Source organism: Clytia hemisphaerica, unplaced genomic scaffold, assembly GCF_902728285.1.
Source record: "Clytia hemisphaerica strain Z4C2 unplaced genomic scaffold, Clytia hemisphaerica genome assembly, whole genome shotgun sequence".
NCBI classification, from domain to species: domain Eukaryota; kingdom Metazoa; phylum Cnidaria; class Hydrozoa; order Leptothecata; family Clytiidae; genus Clytia; species Clytia hemisphaerica.
The window spans coordinates 419,788-441,892 of NW_027103848.1; the positions used below are offsets into that span (position 1 = coordinate 419,788).

Here is a 22,105-nt window from a genome sequence, read left to right on the forward strand (position 1 = left end):
AGAAAATCCATAAAATGGGTTGGGGGGTCAATATTAAGTGATTTTGAGGTGATTTTACACAAAAAACCCTAGGAAAATAAAGGTTTTTTCAGGAAAATTTCATAAAGGGGGGGGGGTCATTAGAAAATGCTATTAGGGTGATTTTTTCTAAAAATTTAAAACCATCGCTCATGAATCTTAAACAAGAGAGACCATAAAAACCAGGATGAGAAAAACCAAAGTGGCAGGATCAAAGATGTCAAGTTAAAAGAGGTATTGTTGGTAAAGATAACATTGTAATTGGATCTGAAGCAATTTTAAAACAAATGTGATGCTTGCATTTCTATTACACTTTCTCTGAACAAAAAAAATAGATGCAAGATTGGTTTTTAATGTGTCATCGTATGTGCTGCGTTTGAAAACGAAAGTTAGATACACTTAAACTTAATTTTGGAAAGAAAGAAACATGTCAAATAAATATAACATGGATAGAACTGAGGCACACGGTGTGCTTAGGGATGAAGATAGCTGTAGCAGTGAGGATCAGAGGGGACGAATTATTGATGAGAGCAACGCGGCCGGTTTTCGCCAGGAGGATGATGTAGCTACCAAAGAAGATATTTCTGATAGCGTTCAACCCAATGAAACTCAAGGAGATTTTAATCAGGAAAGCCGTAGTTCAAGCGATCACATCAAAGCCTTGAAAGTTGAAAATGAACGTCTTAGACAAGAGCAGAACCGAAAAGAAATAGAGGCCTCTACTCTGAGAGCTAAATGCGAAACATTAAAAACGAGAGTTGATAGTTTGGAAAATGAGAATCACCGTTTGGAAAATGACAATAACGAACTGAAATTATCGCTTGATAAAATTGAAAAAAGTCGCCTTAAGGTTGAGAACGATAAACTGAGATTCGAGAATACCTCGTTAAAATCTGAAAAGAAAATAAATGATTTGCTGGTAGAGAAAAAGGCCTTGTCAGATGAAATGCAGATGTTAAGGAAAGACCTGTCCCAAGAAAAGACAGGCTTAGAATCGCAGAATGTTAAGATAGCAAAATGTGAAACGGAGAAGGAATCTTTGAGAAAAGAGCTTGAAGAAGCTCAGATTTTAAAAGAAAACATATTAAGAGTTAAACATCAGATAGAAGGAGAGCTATCTCTATTGAAGGAAAACCACGCAAACCAGACACAAAAACTTGGGGAGTTTCAAACGGAGAATGAATCATTGAAAAAAGGAATCCAAGAAATGTGCAACCTTAACGAGAGCTTGGAAAAGAAACTACTAAATTCCGAAGCCGAGAAAACAATGATCGAAGAAGGGAAGGGGAAGCTGAATACCGGTATGAACGATTTAAATGAAAAGTTTACTCAGTTACTGGCTACCCATACACAGTTACTGGCTATTAAAAATCAGGATGATAAGGAGAAGGAAAATCTGAAGCATGAAGTTCGTGAATTGGAGGAATCGTACAAACGCTTCTCGACTAACGAACTCAGTCATGGTACATTGTCCCTTGATATCAAAGTCATCAAATCTGTTGAAGTTAATCTACAAGAAATGGGATATTACGGGCTAGGTTACCGTATCGGAAATACAGTCGTACTCAAAATCTTACTTAGTGAGAGGTACCATAAAGATCTCAGGTTAAAGATGGAGAAAAATTGGCTTTATTTCAGTGTTCCAGGAGCTGTTTTCGGAAGTTGGACTCTGAACTATAACTTTGATATATGTGAGGGGTTTAAAAATGATAATTTGGAATGTGTGAGACTACTCGACCCGAAACATAGGGAGATTTCTAAAGAAATGACTCATGACATAACCGATGGATATTGGAAGATTAATGATGACATAAAAGATTTCTTTTGTAAAGATAACACTCTAATGGTATTTATCCAAATGAAAAACCAAGAACTTTAGATCATTTTTATCCTTTTATATGTTTGATAAATTGACTACGTACGTCTGGATTTTAAATCTATCATCTTAATTCTAATATATAGTAGTTGAACACAATTTAAAAGAGTTTTCGATAACTGTATAGAACAAATTTATGAACGTACGTTTTTGTACGCCTGGTGATTGCCGGAAGGCATGAAACTTTAAGTAATGTACTTTTTTAACTACGAAATTTTGAAATTAATTTATGAAATTTATCATCTTAATTTTAAAAATTATTTCAGGAAACATCTTGAACATCTTTTATTCACTATGGAAAGATATTGCCATCCTTTACTCTTCCCCAGCCCCACACTGGGATCTCAAATTACCACTTAAGCACTCGAAATAATATATTAAAGCCCCAAGAGAAGAGCTTTAGACTTTTTATTAATTTACCTGTGAATGGCGAAAAGTAAGGCTAATGCAGCGACTGTTTTTTCTCCTCCTGATAAATTGTCCATAGGTCGGAATCTGAAAAAAAGGAATTCGTTTTTAATTTGACAGATGAGCAGAATCATGAAACCAATTATCTTAGATGTCACGTGAGTTCAAACACAAATTAAGAGTTCCTGTCTTTAACTTTTCAAGTCCCTTAAAAGACAAAACTAGCGGGAGAAGAATTAGTCTAGCAAGCTAAACGACTAATTCAGACATAGTAGAAATAAAGCAGAAAGTAATGTCGGAAACAAATTTTTATCATATAACGCCTATACTACTGTATTACACGTATTATAAACGACTCCAACCTAGAGAAGAATTTGTAATTATCTTTGAAATTTTGCCATTCCAAAAGTAAATTTAAAGAAAAACAACAATGTTTTTAAAATTGAGCAAAAGCTTTTCGATTAAAAATCATCTTCAGTGCTACAAATGATGTTAAAAATTGGAAATCAAAAAAGTTACAATTTATGTGTTTAAAAGCAATTAAATGTAGTAAAAAACTGGATAAAAGAAACATCATAAAATACAAAAGGCAATGCATGTTAAGAGAATATGTAAAAAGTAATAAACCAGCCGAGGCTGGAAGGTCAGCCAATAGAGCTTAGCTAGATAGCTTTAATAAGTGGGTTAACAGATGTAAGAGATGTATTGAAACAGAATAGACTAAAAATGTTGAATAATGTACAAAATGTGAAACATTTGATAACTTGATTTAAAATTATTTAAAACAAGCCTGAGAGCTCCTCCACCCCCCCCCCCCCCCCCCCCGAGAAGATCAAAGTATGGAGACAATATCCATATGTCAGATATACAAAGTGTTATTTAGAAATGAATAAGAAAATTGCCAAAACGTCAGAACCAAAATAAAGATATCCATCAAATATGCATAGAAACTGTACTTTTATTTTACTTGATAAAACTCCAATAACACTTTAAACTTACAAGCTACAAACTTTAAGTCACAAAGCGCAAACTCCAGAAAAACACAATTTGCATCAAAATCTTTGCAAAACGTAGTTCATATTTATACCATTTCAACAGGAACTGTATTTTGGTAGACTTGGTCAAATTACAGAAACCATTTGTCAGTTGTCTGCAAGGCCAATGAGGTACGTAAAAACTGACTGCTATTCAGTCAAAGCCAAAATTTGGCAAGGTCAGAAAAACATAATTTACATCCAGTCTTCGTAAATAAATTTTGTAGTTTAGAACCGTCAAGTTACACAACATGCACACAACCATCTTGAAGACTTTGCTGGTCGCAAATGATAATTGAAAGCAAAACTTAAAATTCATAACAATGCAGACTATGCAGAGAAGCTCATTTTCCCCCCATTTTGCTTTAAACTCCCTTTTGATTGGTCTATGAATTTGGGCGATGGCTTTACCGCCTTGGCGGAATAAACACACGACCATAATAAATAAATTCAACAGGGCAGCGGAGTAGCAATTAATTTCAACTGGGATTCCTCTCTTCTGTGCCAAGCACTGGCAGTGTTTTTTAAACTTTAAAACAATGTTAAATGAAGACCAGATGGATCTGTTTGTTATGACTGTGCAAGTTGTGACAAGAGTGTGCATGTTGTGTAACTTGACGGTATAATTCATTAATTTTAATTAATTCTAGAAACCATTTTTCATAACTTTCTGCAGTCCGCTTTCTGCAAGTCTGATAAGAGATATGTATAAACTGTTATCGCCATTCATTCCATTCCATCATTCAGTCAAAACGTGCGCTAAGGTTAGAAAAGGTTAGAAAAACACTATATCTGCGTTCGGAACTGCGTGAAAAATAGTTTGATCAATTTCAACAAGAACTGTATATATTAATATTAATATAATTGATCAAATTCCAAAGACCATTTGTCATAATTTTGCAAGTCCAATAATAGGAGATGTGATGTCATCATTTGGTTCCCGTCATCTGGCCAACCCTGATTTACGGTCAGCAGGTAGAGTTGGAGAGTCGGAAAGCTTTTCCGCTGCTTTGCTGGATTTCCACTGTTGACCTCTGCACGCTCTGTGTTTACAAGTTTTCAAATCGAAGTAGCGAGCCGCATGCTAATGGAGAGTAAACCCAAAACCAGTTTATCCACGGTTTCTCAATTTCTTAATTCAGATCAGTCCACACGGATTCCCTTTCAACAAGATGTAGCTGCTTCTTAAAAGAAAAATATTTTCGACAAACCGATTGAATGACCCCCACTTTTTAAAGTAGAAATGACGGGAACCAAACAATTTTTTGCGATTCGCCTTATCAAACACGTCCAAACCTCCAAGTCCAAAAAAGCACGATTGCATCCAGTCTTTATCAAACTTAGACAGTAGCTGTACTTTTGTAAACTTTATCAAATTCCAATAACATTATAACACCATCAATCCCACCTAGTCTAGAGGCAAACAAGAAAAATATGTTTTTATTGCAAAAACTAATAAAAAGCAGCAATAAAAAGATCAGAAAATTCAACATAAACAAAAACTTGAGCAAACGGCTTTAAACCTTCAAAATATGTAGAAAAAGAATCCCCTTGATGAAAATCATGTGTTTGATTTGCCCAGTTAAAAAAATAAATGACAGAAATTGAAGCTTGCAACAGATTTACACTGGGAATACTTTGGTACAACACTGACTTATCACATCTGACTTATCGCTTGAGCCGCCATCTTGATCTGTAAAAACAACGCACGCTAAAAGTACCCAAAAAGTTAACCCGATCGGAAGAAAGTTTGGAAATCAAAGTGATATCGGGAAATCGGATTTTTTTTTTGCCGTCTTATGATGATGGTGATGGTGATGATGGAAGAAAATTTTACCTATTTGAATGCTCAGCTTAGGCTGACCAATTAAAATAATTGGCTAAGTTACTCCATTTCGGAAAAGAATTAATCGGTTTGAGTCTAGTTGGTCATTTAAAGACGGTCTCTTGAGGGCTATGATAGATGCCTCTAAGTTCTTCCGTAAACCAGTTTTCTCAGAGGCATTAAAGATAACCTTCCAAACGAATTGATGATTAGGGAATTTACGCAGGTGTTTGGCTGGTTCAGAGTTTTTGTCAATGTTTTCATGTTCCCCCCATCTGGTTTCGACGTTTCTTTCGGTTTCTCCAACATAATTATTTCCACAAGTGCAAATTCCTTCATAAATTTTGCATGCCGGATATGGGTTCTTTAAACTTTATACCAAAAAGGATTGCCGTCACTTACAACAAACTTTATTGGTTATCTTTAAAGTTACACAAAACATCATCCAACCTTGGTTTTGTAAAGAAATGTTTACAAAGGCACGTTACACCCAAGTTTGCCCAAGTCCAAGGTCAGTTTATCAACAAGGAGGATAAACATAAAGCAGAACGTAGTATACTGGTATCAAACGCAAAGAAACATATTGACACTTTGAAAAATATAATTATCGATCACCGTACCGTCGAAAATCATTTACGCAACCTCGTTGGTCCTTTGTTGTTCAAATTGTTTTCTCAACGTATATTAAACACGTCTAAAGGTATCCGTTCACAGTCTTTTGAAACAAAACATAAGAAACTTTCTGATCTTCGCCCAGTCATTAAACGAAACGTGCGACCTTACACGATACCTGTCATCAACCTTTCCTCGTTAGAACTTAACCAAAAAGAACTTACACAGCTTAGTTATGGATTAGACCAAAGCTATGTTGACAAGAACAAGTACGTAAAGAAAAATCTCGCAGCCAACCTTGAATCACTCGCTTATTCACTAAACAAGAATGTAGAAACTGACCAAAAAGAAGATCTCCACGAATTTCTTCGCGCCTACTGTGATAAATTTACCAAAAATGTATACACTACAAAAGATTTCACATACTCCAATCTCAAACGACTCAAAGATGATGATTCCATCGTTATAATCCCTGGTGACAAAGATTCGTGTGTCGTCGTAATGGACAAAGCCGATTATGTCCAAAAAACTACAAGACATGATTAACGATGGCATAGAAAACGGAGTGTACAAAGAATCTGAAGACAAAACACTAATCGACTTTTAAAACATTTTCAAGATTTTTACGCCGAAATTTCTCAAAGTACAAACATTATGACGAAATGTGGCCAAAATCCAACGCACCAGCCAAACTGTACGGTACCGCCAAAACACACAAATTCGATGATATTTCTAAAGTTACAATCCAGGACCTAAAATTTCGACCAATTATCGCACAAACAGGGACTTTCACCTACAACGCTGCACAAGTAATCTCAAAGTATTTAAAGCCACTTTATACTTGCAACGACTACATCATCAACAGCACCCAAGACTTTCCTGAAATGATACAAAATGAACCGCCTATCACCGTCGATGATGAATACGTTTCTTATGATGTCGAATCTTTATTTACTAATGTTCCTATCTATGACACGATAGACTACATCCTAGATGAAATATATGTAAACAAGAAATTACCCACAATTTGCACCCGTCTTATCATGAAACGTTTGCTACTTAAATTATCAACCGAGAATACCTTTATTTTCCAATCCAATTACTACAAACAGACTGATGGCTGTACCATGGGTGGACCTCTTTCAGTCACACTTGCGAATATCTTCCTAACTAAAATGGAATCCGATATTGTCAAAGTGGTTCAACCAACATTCTACAAGAGATATGTCGATGACGTCATTGTTCGAAGAAAAATCAATGAAACAGACCACCTCTTCCTTGCTCTTAACAATTATCACCCTAACATTCATTTCACAATAGAGTTAGGGCCTTCGAAGTTTCTGGACACCAATATTGATGTAAACGTAAATGAGAAAGTCCGGACCTCAGTCCACAGAAAACCGAACAAAATGGCAACTCACTGGTCTTCCCAAGTTCCCAAACGCTATAAACGAAATGCCATCAATGGTGATCTCAACAGATCGTATCGGATAGGTATGAATTTTGAATTTGAGAAACAAGTAATTCGTACAAAGTTCAAAAATGCTGGCTTTCCCACACGCTTTACAGAGAGCGTTATCAATCAATTTGAAATGAAGCTTGACACGTCGTCAGAATTCATAATCCCAGAGTTCTTGTTTAAAGAGCCAAGAAAGTTTATTCTAATTGAAATTCCGTTCTGTGAGGAGAATGAATCTTTATCAAAACGTTTTTTAGAGAAATTAAAGTCCTTCACTAAGAATAATATCGATTTTGCCGTGAAATGGTCCACAAAGAAAGTCAGGCAATTGTTTAATGTCAAAGATAAGAACCCATATCCGGCATGCAAAATTTATGAAGGAATTTGCACTTGTGGAAATAATTATGTTGGAGAAACCGAAAGAAACGTCGAAACCAGATGGGGGGAACATGAAACATTGACAAAAACTCTGAACCAGCCAAACACCTGCGTAAATTCCCTAATCATCAATTCGTTTGGAAGGTTATCTTTAATGCCTCTGAGAAAACTGGTTTACGGAAGAACTTAGAGGCATCTATCATAGCCCTCAAGAGACCGTCTTTAAATGACCAACTAGACTCAAACCGATTAATTCTTTTCCGAAATGGAGTAACTTAGCCAATTATTTTAATTACTTTTTACATATTCTCTTAACATGCATTGCCTTTTGTATTTTATGATGTTTCTTTTATCCAGTTTTTTACTACATTTAATTGCTTTTAAACACATAAATTGTAACTTTTTTGATTTCCAATTTTTAACATCATTTGTAGCACTGAAGATGATTTTTAATCGAAAAGCTTTTGCTCAATTTTAAAAACATTGTTGTTTTTCTTTAAATTTAATTTGTAATTAAGCTAGGTAGTAAAATCAACATTCAAACAAAATGCTCAAATTTGCACAGCGGCCCCCTTAAGGGTGTAATAATCAACCAGGAAAAAAGTTGATCCGAAAGTGGAATATTTGTTACCTTTTACCCGGAGCGACACAGTTGTATCCAATACCTTCGAGATACGGTTCCTGATAAAATAATAATATTTTTTTTAATTTGATTACTTCAAGTGGATTAAGAATTGCTTCTTGAATCAATCTAATTTTCGAAAACTGGAATCCGAAATTCGCCAAATCTCCTAGGAAATTGAAATAATTTATAGGCGGTAAAAAAGCGGATTTTATTTACTTTTAACGCAAAAAAACTTAAAATATCAATCATCAATTCCAAGCTAAAATTAATCCAATTATGGTACTTATGTAGAAAAGGAGCGACAAGAAATCAATAATGACAGACATATTGTTATTAAAATATAATATACCTCTGCGTTTTCAGCACCAAGGAATGCTTGAGCACTTGGGTTATTAGCCAATTCCTGAAAGAAAATAACATAATTTATTTTTGAGGAATAGTATCTTTTAACTCCGGACGAAAAGGTAACCTTCGTATAATTAGTACCAAGTCTCCACGAATACACTTACTCATTCGAGTATTCATGATATGCATCACTGGAGAGTCTTCTGAGAACTTTTCAAATTTTCCACCCAATACGTCACTCTTGAACAATAGAAAAAGTGACGTATTGATGCTGGAACAAAAACAGAAAAGTTGCATAATTTCGTGAAGTCATTGCAGTGGTGCATATCATGAATTAGATAAGTAAAAACCACTGCATTTACATTTAGAGCTATGTTTATCTTCTCTTTTAAACTTTACCTTCAACTATCATTATGTTACGCTTCCAATTTCGGTCGGTTAAGCACTCTAATAATGAATAAAAACATCACATCGGGAAAATATACTGAAATAAACGTTACCTTATAAATGTCATCAATTTTCATTGAAACATGTTCAAAAGCAGCCATGAACCGATCGTATCTGAAAGTATGAGAATGGTAATAATAAGATAAGATTCTCATAAAGCTGTATCCTTTCAGACAATTGTTGTCAATGTAAATGATTTCTTCAACTAGAAGTTTTTAGTCGCTGTGTCTGGTTATAATCAACGGACTTTTCAAAGAAAACTAAGGCTGGGATTACATTGAGGAAAAAAAACAGCACCTAACTGTCTAGTTATAAAAGTTTGAAAACAGAAAAAGTAGAGTAAATGAAAATTCTCCGATTCTCACGCACCTTTCCTTTTGCACAGCTTCGAATTCCATTTTAGCACGGCGAGCGCGTTTCCGTGTTGTCTCAAACTCGTCACTTGTTTCTTTCAGTCGATTTTGAACATCTCCCAACCTAAATAAAAGGAATAACACAGATGTACGTTTTTTAAAGTTCTTAAGGTTTTTCAGGACCAGATTTTACAAAATTCTTGAACTTTTTACCTTAGTACCTTAGTCAACTACGCTGAACTACGTACATATGGCTTCAATCGGAGAAAACTTCTTTTTTTTGGAAAACTCTCATACAAAAACAGGAGACCTACTTCGATACAGCCTTCATATTGGGTGCTGGGATTCTGGACAAAGTAGCATCCAACTTGTTAATATTGTTGACCAGATCCTGTTGTTTACTCTTGATCTCACCAGCATCATCGAAACCTTTTAGACGTTCAGGCAATCGTCCGTAATTGACTGCAATGTCGTTCTCTTTTAAGGAAGATCGCGAGCTCTGAAAAAAAAATTCTCAAACAGTTATTATTATTATATCGTGTACCTCGGAAGTTTGGCTTTTTTTAAATGATCAGGGCGGGAAAATCATCGAGTGGTAGGGTGTTCAACGCGCATTTGTATGTTGATTTACAAAATCCCTAAAGTACTTTTAATAGACTGTTAATTGATTCATTCTCTAACGGTTCATTCTATTCTAAAAGATAAATTAGATGATGGAAGAGATTATATGTCCAAGTCAAAGGACAGATTTCTCATTCCCATTTTACTGACCTGGCTTGAATCGTCGATTTCCATGTCGTCTTGACTACTAGCTGCTTGTGAAGCCTCGATATCATTCAATGAGCCTCGTTTCAATGGTAATTTGATATCTTCCATCTATATAAAACAGGAGTACATTAAATGAAATACTGAAGTGTTCAAAGTTGAATGTTTTTTTTCTGACGGAGAATTGATTTTACATAACAAATTCGCCTCGATTCTTTCAGTTTGTAGGATTTCTAGAAGCAAACGCCTTTATAATACATTATCGGCCAAATTTTAGTCGGCTTTAATTATTAGTTGGCCCTAATTTTAGTCACCTCGTCAAAATTTAGTCATTAAGGGCCGACTAATAACTAAGTTTTGGCCATTTCTAAATTTTTAGTCGGCCCAAATTTTAGTCGGCTCTTATTTTTAGTCGGCCTTTAGTCACCAAGCCAAAATTTAGTCACTTAGGGCCGACTAAGTTTTGGCCGATAAGATATGACGAGAAAATTATGGATATATTTCACTAAGAGATCTTCGTCAATAGGAATTGCTGAAAACGCAGTACCAACCTTGCATTGTTTCAGCAGACTGTGACGATCAGAATATTTCTCTTCAGCTTGACGCTCCTATCGGGAAACAACATTGATAAAACAGTCTTAAAGTAAGCCTTTTTGAAGGTTGTAGAAAATACAGTGTACTATAAATATAAATGATTATTTGACACTAGCCATTTCTTGAGCTTCATCGAATCTGAAAAGAAATTTCCAGTAAGAAAACGAACGTATGAGAGTTATTACGAGAATTACCTTGCTAGAAATTTTCTTTTTCAAAGATGTTTCATCTCTTAGGAAGTTTCCTTGTTGTTTCTTAAGCTCTTTGATTTCAGCTTCCTTTTCATCCGATTGTCCTTTCGCAGCTTGTACTTCAAGACGCAGTTTATCCAAAAGATCTTGGTCTTTGTCCAGCTCCTATTGTGAACGAAAGGTTTTAAGAACTTCAAATGACTTATCATTTTTTTTAGTATTTCGTGATATTTGAGAAAACAAGCTATGCCTGTTCTTATTTTTCAGTTACTGGAGATGAAATGAGGAGCCTCTTGGATTGGAAAACGTTTTTTTAATGTCTAGGGATTTAGAATTTCAAATTCTCAGGAAAATGAACTTGAATAACAATCACATGGCAACCATAACTTAACACCTCTAATGGAATGTCACATTATTATTATCAAAAATTTTCAAATGTATCATACGACGAGGTGGCCGAGTGGTTAAGGCGATGGACTGCTAATCCATTGGGCTCTGCCCGCGTGGGTTCGAATCCCATCCTCGTCGAAGTGTTTTCATGTTTCAGTTATTGGGAATCCTTCAAAATAATTTATTGACGTGCAAACATTTATTCTGTATACGATAATATCGGTCAGAAATTGCGGAGAAAGTTTACTAAATCTCACAGTGAATTGCAAAAACATGGTTGCGCTGATAGCTTACATGTTTAAAAAATGATAAAATTTTCTTACTTTGATTTGTTCTTTTTCTTGCGCTTTCAGTTTTTCGATTTCATCTTCATATCGTTTGATATTTCTTTCAAGTTTCTTTAGTTGTTCTTGATGGTCGTGTGATTGGATGTACTCAAGCTGGAAATGAATGAAGGTTGTTAACACTTTAACCATAAGATACATAAAATATGATTGGGTGGAGCTACCAATGTCAAATATCAACAATTATTCAAAAAAACTGACCTGTTGCTTGAGCCGACCTTCTTGTTTTTCGAACTCGATTCGTTTCTGTGTTTTTTCTTGCTGCGCCGCTAGTTGCTTCTCTTCATAGGACCTTAAAAAAGACAAAAAAGTTATTAAGCTAATTTTAAGATTTTTGCTATTTTCTTTGACGCTTAAAACTAAAAGTCGAGTAATTTCAAAATCCATGAAAAATTCGACAAACAGTAAAAAACAATAAGGTACATACCTAATGTTTGAAACACCGATCTGTTCGCAAAACTCCGCGAATACCTGAAAACAGAAAACAAAAATCGAGGGATTATCCTCTAGCTTAGAATTTTTTCTCATCTAAAATCATGGGATAGAGATAAAAGTACAGAGGAAACGCCAGCGCACCTTGAATGGGAGAATTACTTTCGTTTGCTAAAAATATCTTTAAGGAGATAATTTGAGGAAAATTGAACGTAATCTCGAAGGATTTTTAAGAGGAGTGACTCTTTGGATCAAAAAAGATGAACAATAGAAAATATTTGAAACCTGATCTTCGACAGCATTCTTTTCATCTTGAATCTTTTTGATTTCGTTTTCACGTTTCGAGATGAAACCATTATATTTCTTTGACTCGGGCTATAAAAAGGAATGATAATTAAAGACCAGCATAAACTAGTGGATATCGACCGTTTCAACGTTTTGGAAAGCATTTTATAGTTACTATATTTAAAATCGATCAGCTACCAACAAACTAATTACTTTCTTGTGGGACTTAGACAATAGAGTATCAGCTTTCTTCCATTTATGGATTGGATCTGCATTTTCCGTACAGAACCAAAAGATAAAAAAAAAACAGTCGAAGGAATAGTTCTAAATTCAGTCAAAAAGAGAAACCTCTATTTCTTCCAGTTTCGCATTGATGATTTCCATTTCTCGTGCATTGGATACCAATGTTTGCTTCTCCTAAAAAATGAGAAAAACCAAAGCTTAAGTACACCACAGTTGACAGTAAATCATGAAGAATGGCTTGCTATTAATGATTGAATCCGATGTTAGACTGGTCCAGGATTGATGCCGAACAGAAACTTTGAACAAAAGCAGCCAGTGCCGTTATTTGTAGTTCAGCAGGATTTAAAATTGTATTTCAGCAGGATTTAAAATTGTATTTCAGCAGAAAAAGAATCATTTCTAGTATTAAAGTCGATACTTTTGTTCCCTCAACAGAAAAACTTAATTGAAATCAAAGTATTGATTTTTTTAAATTACTGTCCGGGCGAAAGCAAATTAGAGTAAGGGAATACAGTTGACTCCTGCTTATTCGAACTCGAACGTGGAATCTAATTTGTTCGAATAACGGAGAGATTCCAATTATAGAAAGCATTTTACACACGGATCCTCATTGATGGGGACTGAGAATTAGTTCGAATTACAGTGCCGTAGCAACTGGGGGGGGGCGGGGGGTCAAGGGGGGCTATGCCCCCCCCAATAATTTTTTCAAAAATAGTTATTTTGCAAAATGCAAAGTTTTTCTTTTTCAATTTGTCATAATTGTCTTTTAAGTGCATGTTATGAGTGCATTTTCAAGCAATCTAGAGCTCAAATTTTCAAAATTTTCTTGTTGTCACTAAACTTCAGCCCCCTCAATATGAAAATGCTTCCTACGGCACTGGAATTATAAAAAGGTTCGAATAGTAGAAGCTCGAATTAACGAGAGTCCACTGTATACATACGATGGTTTCTTTGTCTGTTTGCGTGTATCTCAATCGATGATCTAAACCACCCATTTGAGATTTCAAGTCTTGTAAATTGGAATCTTTTCGTCGTTCAACTTGAAGATCTTTAAGCTCCTTGACAAATTGGTCTCGCTTCTTCTTCAGTCCATCCACCTGTTTGGTGTCCCAACGTTTCGCTTTACGCTTTATGTCTCTGTAGATTTAAAATCATTGGAATTCAAGTGTAATCTATTAAATGTGTTTAACTCTGAAAACTAAGTACCATAAAAACATTTATTTCCAACTAAAGTATTTCTTCTACAAATTCATAGGATTTTTTGTTGACACTTAAAAACGAGACGGTCCCTGCGTTGATGAAACTTTTATCCGCGACGAGTTAAACATCAACCAACTCAGCGTGAAGAAATAGTGAATTCACATGTGTGAAAGCGAGATATTCTATTTTACGAAATAGAATGGAGGCGCAACTCTGATGCTGACATAACAGAATGAGAATTTCTCAAAATTAGTACTCGCGTGGCGCGGAAGAAAAAGAAACGTGTTATTTCTTTTGTTCAAAAATGCTGTCTAAGCAAATGATAAAAGACACGTTAAAAATGATGTCCTTTAAAATAAAACTTACCCTAAACCTCCAGACATCACACCACTCTTTTCAAACATAGTTCCTTCAATGGAAACCGTCTTCTTTCGTTCATGACCGTTGAAAGCCAACCTTCTAGCTTCGTCGGTAGTGTCACACACCAAAGCATTTCCACATGCAAAAACCAACGCTTTCTGTAAAGGTAGAAAAACCAAACGTTGCAAGTTTTATTCAAAGCGTTCAAGCCAATCAAAATACGAGCACAGAAAACTATACTGGGTCTCTCCTGACGACCAAATCTGTTGCTGGAGCAATCGTCCACATAAAAATCATAAAGATTGGATTCACATAGCGAGCTTTCGTCGCCAGGTTTCCGGGCCAACGTTTGATATGTGTAAGGAATCACCACTACAGATTCAAACGCTTCCTTCGATGGTGGCGGAAATTGTGTAATACTTGAAATCAGCGGAAATTATTCAAAGGGAAACAATGAAAAAGGGACCATTCAAAAAGTACGTACGCTCAAAAATGGCAAATTTTTTACTCCCCCTCCCCCCGTGTACGCTTTCGTACGCTTTATGTGTACCCCCCCCCTTCAGCGTACGTACGCTTTTTAGTATATCCCCCCTAACCAAAGTCGAAACTTTAAACTCTTGTAACAATAGAATATGTAGCAAGTAGGTATCTAATTGTATTTATAACAAGTCTCAAGAAATTAAAAGAATCTATAAGATGAACAAAAATACCAAAGGAAAAATGAAAAATAACAATCGCAAAAACTATTTTTTGATGTGAAAATATTGCGTTTTTCTCTCAAAAAACACAGTTTAGGAAAAATTACAAGCGTACGTACTTCTCCTCAAGGACTCCCCCCTCCCCCCGTACGCTTTTGGGAGTACCCCCCCCCTCCCCCCTCTCGAGCGTACGTACTTTTTGAATGGTCCCAAAGTTAACGTTTAAAAACTTAAAGAACAAATTATTAAGCTCACCTTAATTGCAGCAGGATCATATTTGATGACGTCAACAACTAACTTTGCTGTGCCGCCGATTTGACGTAATTGGTCGTTTATCGGATTCGTCTTCAACGTGTCTAGTGGCAAATACGTTTCACGACGAATCATCTAAACAAAGTGAATTAGAGAAGAAAAACAGTAGCGATACACTTCAATAGCCTATCAGATATTCAAATGGCACAATCTAAAGTTCTAAAGTAGCAAGCTTGTCTCTACATCAGATGCAAAATAATCAATTACCTTATCGGCCCTTTTTACACCGGCCCTTATTGGCTAATTACCTAAAAGCGGCGCTAATTTTTGACCATTTTTCCTCAATTTAAAGGATTTTAGGCATGATTAAAGGATGAAAACTATCCATTTTTTTACTCATATCCAAAACTTCACGAAAATCAATGAGTTTCAATGGAATTTTATAGTTTAATACTGAAAGATGACATTTTAACGTAAATTTTAGTTAATACTTACTGTTTTGAAGCCTGAATAGCGATTTTTACAAGTTTTGGCGTTATTTACGGCCATAATTGGCGTAAGCCCAAAATTAGGCTGTGGCGGAATAAGGGCCGGCGTAAAAGGGGCCGGCGTTAAATTAGAACCGGCGTAAAAAGGGCCGATAAGGTAGTAAATACTATCTATAAATAGCGAACTTTCATTACCGGACACTAAACTGTTTCCCTGATAATGTTCGCTCAAAGTGTCCGCTATATTTCATTCATGATGAAATGAAATTTTTAGAGGCATGATAAAACACAATCAAAACTTGGTTTAGTAGATAATTTCCTCGGCAGCAACGAGGCTTGTAATTGTAGACCTTTAATTTTAAAGCCAATTTCTATCCATTTCTAAAGTTTCATTTTTAAGTCTATATTTGTTTTTATGATAACGTAATAGCCGAAGTACAGGCGAATTCACAACCCAAACCGACAGAGCTCCTCAATTTCCAAAGCTATTAAGCTCAAGTAAAATATGAGTAATGATATTCCAACCATCATACCACGATGGTTAAAATTCCGACCATCATACCACGATGGTTAAAATTCCGACCATCATACCACGATGGTTAAAATTCCGACCATCATACCACGATGGTTAAAATTCCGACCATCAAACCACGATGGTTAAAATTCCGACCATCATACCACGATGGTTAAAATTCCGACCATCATACCACGATGGTTAAAATTCCGACCATCAAACCACGATGGTTAAAATTCCGACCATCATACCACGATGGTTAAAATTCCGACCATCATACCACGATGGTTAAAATTCCGACCATCAAACCACGATGGTTAAAATGATGCCCTTTTTCGGTTTTGGTCGAAAACCACGAAACCATAATCTTCGAGTACTGTATTAATTACTTGGCCTAAATCGTACACTGGAGTCGCTTATAATCCATGTAATACAGAAATATCAGTATCGTAGAATAAAACAATAGTTGCAACGGGATAATAACAGTTTAATAAAAACTACAATTTGTCCCGTCCATTAGTTTTTGCTTATATTGCTTATGTTTGAATTAGTCGTCTGGAGCATGCTAGACAACCTAAATCGACAAATATAAATAGCAGTCTTGATAAATTCTTTAAAAGACATTTTGCGAATGACGGTCCTATTAAGGGCCAAACCTTGACTGGATATCCAGACTATTCCCCGAACGGACAACTCCCCGACTAATGAAGAACTGACAGGAGAAATCTCACGTTTTTTTAATTAAAATGTCAAAAGGGATCCCAAAGTTATTATGACTTGCGGAATTGATTAATGTGAATTTTTGGGATTTCCTTGGAGCGTTAAAATCTATTCTTCTGTTTATTTAATAGCCCAATATTAAACAATAAAGATAATGTTTTAAAGCTTGCCGCAGGGGTTTTGCGTCAGCTAAGCATTTAATCTTAAGCCGGTGGCAATTTACACAAAAAAAACTACCTACATTTTGTAAGACGTGACATTTCTCCTGACAGTTCTTCATTAATCGGGGAATTGTCCGTTCGGGGAATCGTCCGTTCGGGAATAGTCTGTCGAGGAATTGTCCGGTTGGGGAAATGTCCTGTTGGGAAATAGTCTGTCGGGGAGCTGTCCGCTCGGGAAATTGCCCGTTCGGGAAATATTCCGACTGGGAATGGGAACTCACGGCTTATCATCTCGAAAATGGAACAAAGATTTTCAACATAAAAGCCAGTTAGAAGAGAGTATAAATTATACATCTTATCATTTCGTTGTTTTACAAAGCACAAAGCATAACAGTGTTATCAATTTTTGGTTAGAATTTGATACTTTTTTTAAAAGGTGCAATTAAGATAGGAAACATTCCCATTTTAGTATGGAAGTCGGTCTTTGGTTTTTAAAGAAAACTCAATATATAATATAAAAAAGTGGCTAATATCAAAGTTTTTTCAGTGCTGCTGAATTGAATATCAGTCACAGAAGAAAATAGACCTTTCTAGCACCGAATAATATTAAACATCAGTAAATCATGCTTCATTCTTAATAGAAAGAAGAGAGAAGTATGGATGAAATAAACATGGTTTCAAGATACACGATCAGTGTTCTCAGTTTAGTTCATACTATTCTCCATAGTTACATTGTCATCAATATTCTGAGGAGAAGAAGTTAAATCAAATCAAATAATAGCAATTCTGGCAATCTCGTATGTTATCGCTGGAATAGTAAATTTCCTGAAAGTATTTGCTCCGATACTAAACAAAACTGCTGATGCGTCATTCACAGGACCCAATTTGACTTTAGTTGCACTTGCAATAGACCGTGGTATTGTAATCCGATTTCCGTTTTCGTATAGAAGATTAAACCGTTTTATACATATCGGATTAGTCGGGATTGGGCCTGCTTATTTCATTTATGATGCGGTTAGGGCACATAAAAGCCTTGCAGTGAAAGAAAATCAAAAGGTGGCAGGTTTTGGTTTAATTTTGATCATGGCTATAACTCTGTCGATTAACATCATGGTATATTACATAACATTGAAACAAAAACAAAGAATAGAGAGTCAGCAAAAACAGATCAAGCGAGAAACGGTACAGGGAAACCATACTGTAAACCAAAACAACGATGTTCTAAAAAGTGACATTTCCATATTTTATGGTTGTTTTGGTTGCACGGTGAGTTTCATGGTACTGTGGATTCCAATGGCTATATCCTTACTTGTCACTGACCATCAAAGTCTTTATAACCAAGCTTACATTTATCTTCGGTAATTTGAACCCAATATCTGATGCATTTTTCACTATCCGTTTTAATGAGACACTTAGAAGAGATATTAAAAGAATCTTCAACCATATTTTCAAATCTATAACAGAACTGTAGGTAGTGTGGATAACAGAGAACCAAATTTTGAGCCCAAAAAGAATGTTGAAAGGAGACAAGGAGGCGATTAAATGCTATTAATAGAAAGTTTTCAACCAGAGTATTAAATACTACCTTATAGAAACTAAATTTCTTAGTGCGAGGGTATGAAACATACTTTCGCGGTTGGCGTTGAAATTTTGCCAATTTTTTTTAATTACCAAGGAGTTTTTACGAAATCATAATAAAAGTTGTTTTTTCACAGAACAAAATTTTCGTTAGTTCCTGAAAATTACTATCCATAAATATTATTTCCCTTAAGGTAGTATAAAATGTACCTGTTCTTTCATGTATTGAATACAATCTCTTCCAGTCTTTTCGGTGTCTACAACGATAGCGTCCATGTATTTTCCAAGAATCTTTGTGATGGCTACAGCATATCTGAAAGAAAAAAGTAGGGATTTGAATATAAAATTCTGTAAATCAACAAGGTGGCCTATACACTGATCACTAACTGTTCGACTGAATCGGACTTTTCATATAAAGGATATTAATTGTTTTCAATTCTGGTCGTCAACAGCATGATTCGAATGTTTTGAAATTCGAACGTTTGAAAATCGAAATGAAATTATAAAATAACATGGCGGACTAGTCGGGTTCAAACCTGGAAAACTTTCATTGGAATATATCCGTGTGTAAGTAAAGTAAGTCTGCGACCGCAGTCGGAGGCGACCCGAAGGCTCCTCTTTCGATAGCTATCTACCCGAAGGTAGGGGAGGGCGCCACTCTTTCTCCCTGGATTTCTCCACTTACCCTTGATCCTTCTCTTAGTTGCTGAGCATCAAGCAGAGAGGCATCAAGTACCATTTTGGGAATCTTTGGTATGACCCGGCTGGGGGTTGAACCCACAACCTTGCAAACCGTAGCCGGATGCTCTACCACTGTACTACGGTCCGTGTGTAGTTAGCTATCTAGTGCATAACGAAACATGATACATGTGGGTATATGGCATCAGTATCACAACTCGAGGGGTTTCCCGATGGAGATTGTACAAGGCAATTCTACAAAAGTAAGGTCTAGTACAACGTGAAAAATCGAACTCCTTATCTACCTTTTATGTACTGGTTCACAAAGATCAACCAATCGTCCATAGACACCAGGGTAGAGACGTTTCAAGTTGTCAATAAACTCTTGTTTCTTCTGTGTTCTAGTGCTTTCACTTCTGTCAGCTTTCGCTTCGTTGAGTTGATTTTGGACATCTTCTAAAAGCTCGTTTGTTCGTTGGTGTTTCTCATTTGCATCCCTGTAAGAAAGTGATTTAGTGAAAATATTATTCAAAAAACATTAATGGTTCTAGACTGAATAACTTAGAGTTAGAGGTAAATATAAAATAATTGAAACAGTGTTAATGTTAATGTATATATTCTTTAAATGTGTACAAATCTGTACCAGCTTTAAGGCTAATAGAGTTCGACTGCCTATTCTAAAAAATTAATCATTCATCATCATCTGTTGATGCCCAATCGCTGACAATTTCTTCTGTACAGTATGTGGCCCTTAACATCTCTGCTTTATTCCCCGGAAGTTCTTTTTCAAAATTTTCAATTTTAACAATATTTTTCAATCGCTTAAAGATAGGTAGGTACCTTTTTTCTAATGGCCCCCAAAACGGAGGTTTGCAATTTTTAGCGATTTCTCGAGATATCTTTAAAATATGAATACAAAATTTTGACCATAGTTTGGAAATGTGATTTAGAGGGTTTTGGGCATAAATTAGTTTGATAAAATTTTTACAGTATACCCCTGGTTGTCAAAACGGAGGTTTGGGGCCCCCAAAACGTAGGTGTAGTTAAAATCAAATTATTAATCCAAGTGGTAATAGGGGGGAAAACTACGAACATATTTGTGTTTTCCCTTAAATTTACGACCCGATGGATGTAAAATTTATGATTTTTATGAAATATTTCAAGATTTTTGATATTGCAAAGTCCAAACTGAAATTTTGGAAATTTTCAAAATGACAATTTTGATTTAACAACGTCTTAATGAAGTTTCTGAAAACCAATCTCTTTTTAAAATAGTCTTATTTATGTATGGAATAGGCTGTGAAAATTTTAGAAAATAAGCTTAAACTGAAAATATTAAGACACCCCTGTCTCAGTGCCCCGGTGGCATGATTTCAGTACATGATTTTTTTCAGTACATGGTTTCAGTACATGATTTTTTCCTACGTCACTGCAGTAATCAAATTTTTATTGCACTCATTTGTAATCATCCTAAATGGCTTGGGAATTCAAGAACTGTTTTTTTTGTCGCTGTCTTTATTCAATTTATATCTCAATCCACAAATGAGTGCAATAAAAATTTGATTACTGCAGTGACGTAGGAAAAAATCATGTACTGAAACCATGTACTGAAAAAAATCATGTACTGAAATCATGCCACCGGGGCACTGAGACAGGGGTGTATTAAGCTTTAAAGCTATTTTTCTCCTATATTTTGCAAAAAAATGACAGAATTTGCCGTTTTTGCTGATTCAACGAAAATTTTTATATATAATGTTAATTTTTTGTTATAAACTATTAACTCAAGCTGATAGGAATGGAATTCCAAGATTTTTTGCTGTTTCTCAAATTTAGAATTTTCGGTTTTATCAATGCTGATTCTAGGGTCCCAAAATACTGGTTGACCTTTAAGATGCTATATCTTTTACCCATCCATTAAAGTCACAGATGTATCTGCATTTTCTGAACGGCATTAGGTGTAGAAAGTTTCCTACCCCATTTTCATAACTTATTTTCAATATCCAAGGAGCTAGAGTGAGTTATATGCAATTTTTGTCTAATTTGGGTGTTAAAATATTTCCTTCAGACGCAAATATGTTATTTTGAAGCTGTCTCAAACCATCAAAAACATGCTCATTTTTAAGTATAACCATCATTCTCTCAAAATAAACAAAAATCGTTTAATTCTGATAAATCTACAAGTCAGAATCCTCATTTTAATGACGACCTCCGTTTTGGGGGCCGTCTCCGTTTTGGGGGCCATATACTGTAGAATATTTGGTTTATAATTTTGAAGATTTTTTTGTTTGGTTTTGTAATTTTTTAATAATGTTTATGAATCTGGACGGAAATAATAACCTATTTTTACTTAGTCATTTGACACACTCCTACTGGTGAGACGGATATCGTATGTTTGCATCTTAGCTAGACGGATTTACGTCTACAAACTGTCAGAATAGTTGTCACTAGTTATAGTTAAAGAAAGCTAAGTAATCCCTGGTAATCCAGGGCCTAATGAAGTACATTATAATAATTATTTAAAATGACAGTAAATTCTTCAGACAAAAGAATAGAGGATAGGAAACATTCAACTTACTGGACAGACGCGGAGTTAGCTTCATACTCCTCAGTTAGTTTGTTTTTGCTCTCAACATTGGTCCTTGAAAAATCAAATGAAAATAACAATTAAAATTTAGAGACATTTGTGTATCCCATAAAGGCAAAGATTAATCAAGTAACAGGTATTAGAGGTTGGTGTTGCGTTAAAGGCAAAAAAAACCACCACCATAGACATTTAAAGAGGTTGGTTTTCTTTGTTTGAAAACAATAGATCTGGAAATCTAATTATAATAA

The 22,105-nt window shown here is 35.3% G+C and overlaps 2 protein-coding genes and 1 non-coding gene across 3 annotated transcripts in view; 2 read left to right on the top strand and 1 right to left on the bottom strand.

Moving 5' to 3' along the window:
* LOC136807552 (structural maintenance of chromosomes protein 1A-like) overlaps positions 1-22,105 on the bottom strand; it is a 28,513-nt gene that overhangs the window by 1,594 nt on the left and 4,814 nt on the right. The window contains exons 15-34 of the mRNA XM_067064137.1: positions 21,849-21,911; positions 19,579-19,770; positions 18,806-18,908; positions 15,138-15,269; positions 14,191-14,342; positions 13,566-13,761; positions 12,730-12,798; positions 12,382-12,471; positions 12,092-12,135; positions 11,866-11,956; positions 11,644-11,760; positions 10,934-11,095; positions 10,697-10,753; positions 10,152-10,256; positions 9,695-9,879; positions 9,397-9,504; positions 9,081-9,141; positions 8,585-8,638; positions 8,242-8,291; positions 2,315-2,389 (exon numbers count right to left, since the gene is read on the bottom strand). Coding sequence (XP_066920238.1) covers positions 2,315-2,389; positions 8,242-8,291; positions 8,585-8,638; positions 9,081-9,141; positions 9,397-9,504; positions 9,695-9,879; positions 10,152-10,256; positions 10,697-10,753; positions 10,934-11,095; positions 11,644-11,760; positions 11,866-11,956; positions 12,092-12,135; positions 12,382-12,471; positions 12,730-12,798; positions 13,566-13,761; positions 14,191-14,342; positions 15,138-15,269; positions 18,806-18,908; positions 19,579-19,770; positions 21,849-21,911 — 2,106 coding nt within the window. The remainder of the gene's footprint in view (positions 1-2,314; positions 2,390-8,241; positions 8,292-8,584; positions 8,639-9,080; positions 9,142-9,396; positions 9,505-9,694; positions 9,880-10,151; positions 10,257-10,696; positions 10,754-10,933; positions 11,096-11,643; positions 11,761-11,865; positions 11,957-12,091; positions 12,136-12,381; positions 12,472-12,729; positions 12,799-13,565; positions 13,762-14,190; positions 14,343-15,137; positions 15,270-18,805; positions 18,909-19,578; positions 19,771-21,848; positions 21,912-22,105) is intronic.
* LOC136807553 (myosin-6-like) lies at positions 364-1,979 on the top strand. Its single transcript, XM_067064138.1, has one exon. It carries the CDS (start codon positions 446-448, stop codon positions 1,895-1,897), a length of 1,452 nt encoding a protein of 483 aa, XP_066920239.1. The 5' UTR covers positions 364-445; the 3' UTR covers positions 1,898-1,979.
* Positions 11,377-11,458, top strand: Trnas-gcu (transfer RNA serine (anticodon GCU)). The gene has a single exon. It is a non-coding gene; the product is annotated as a tRNA-Ser (tRNA).

Coding starts and splice junctions, on each gene's coding strand:
- LOC136807553 (XM_067064138.1), top strand. CDS start 446: ATGTCAAATAAATATAACATGGATAGAACTGAGGCACACGGTGTGCTT.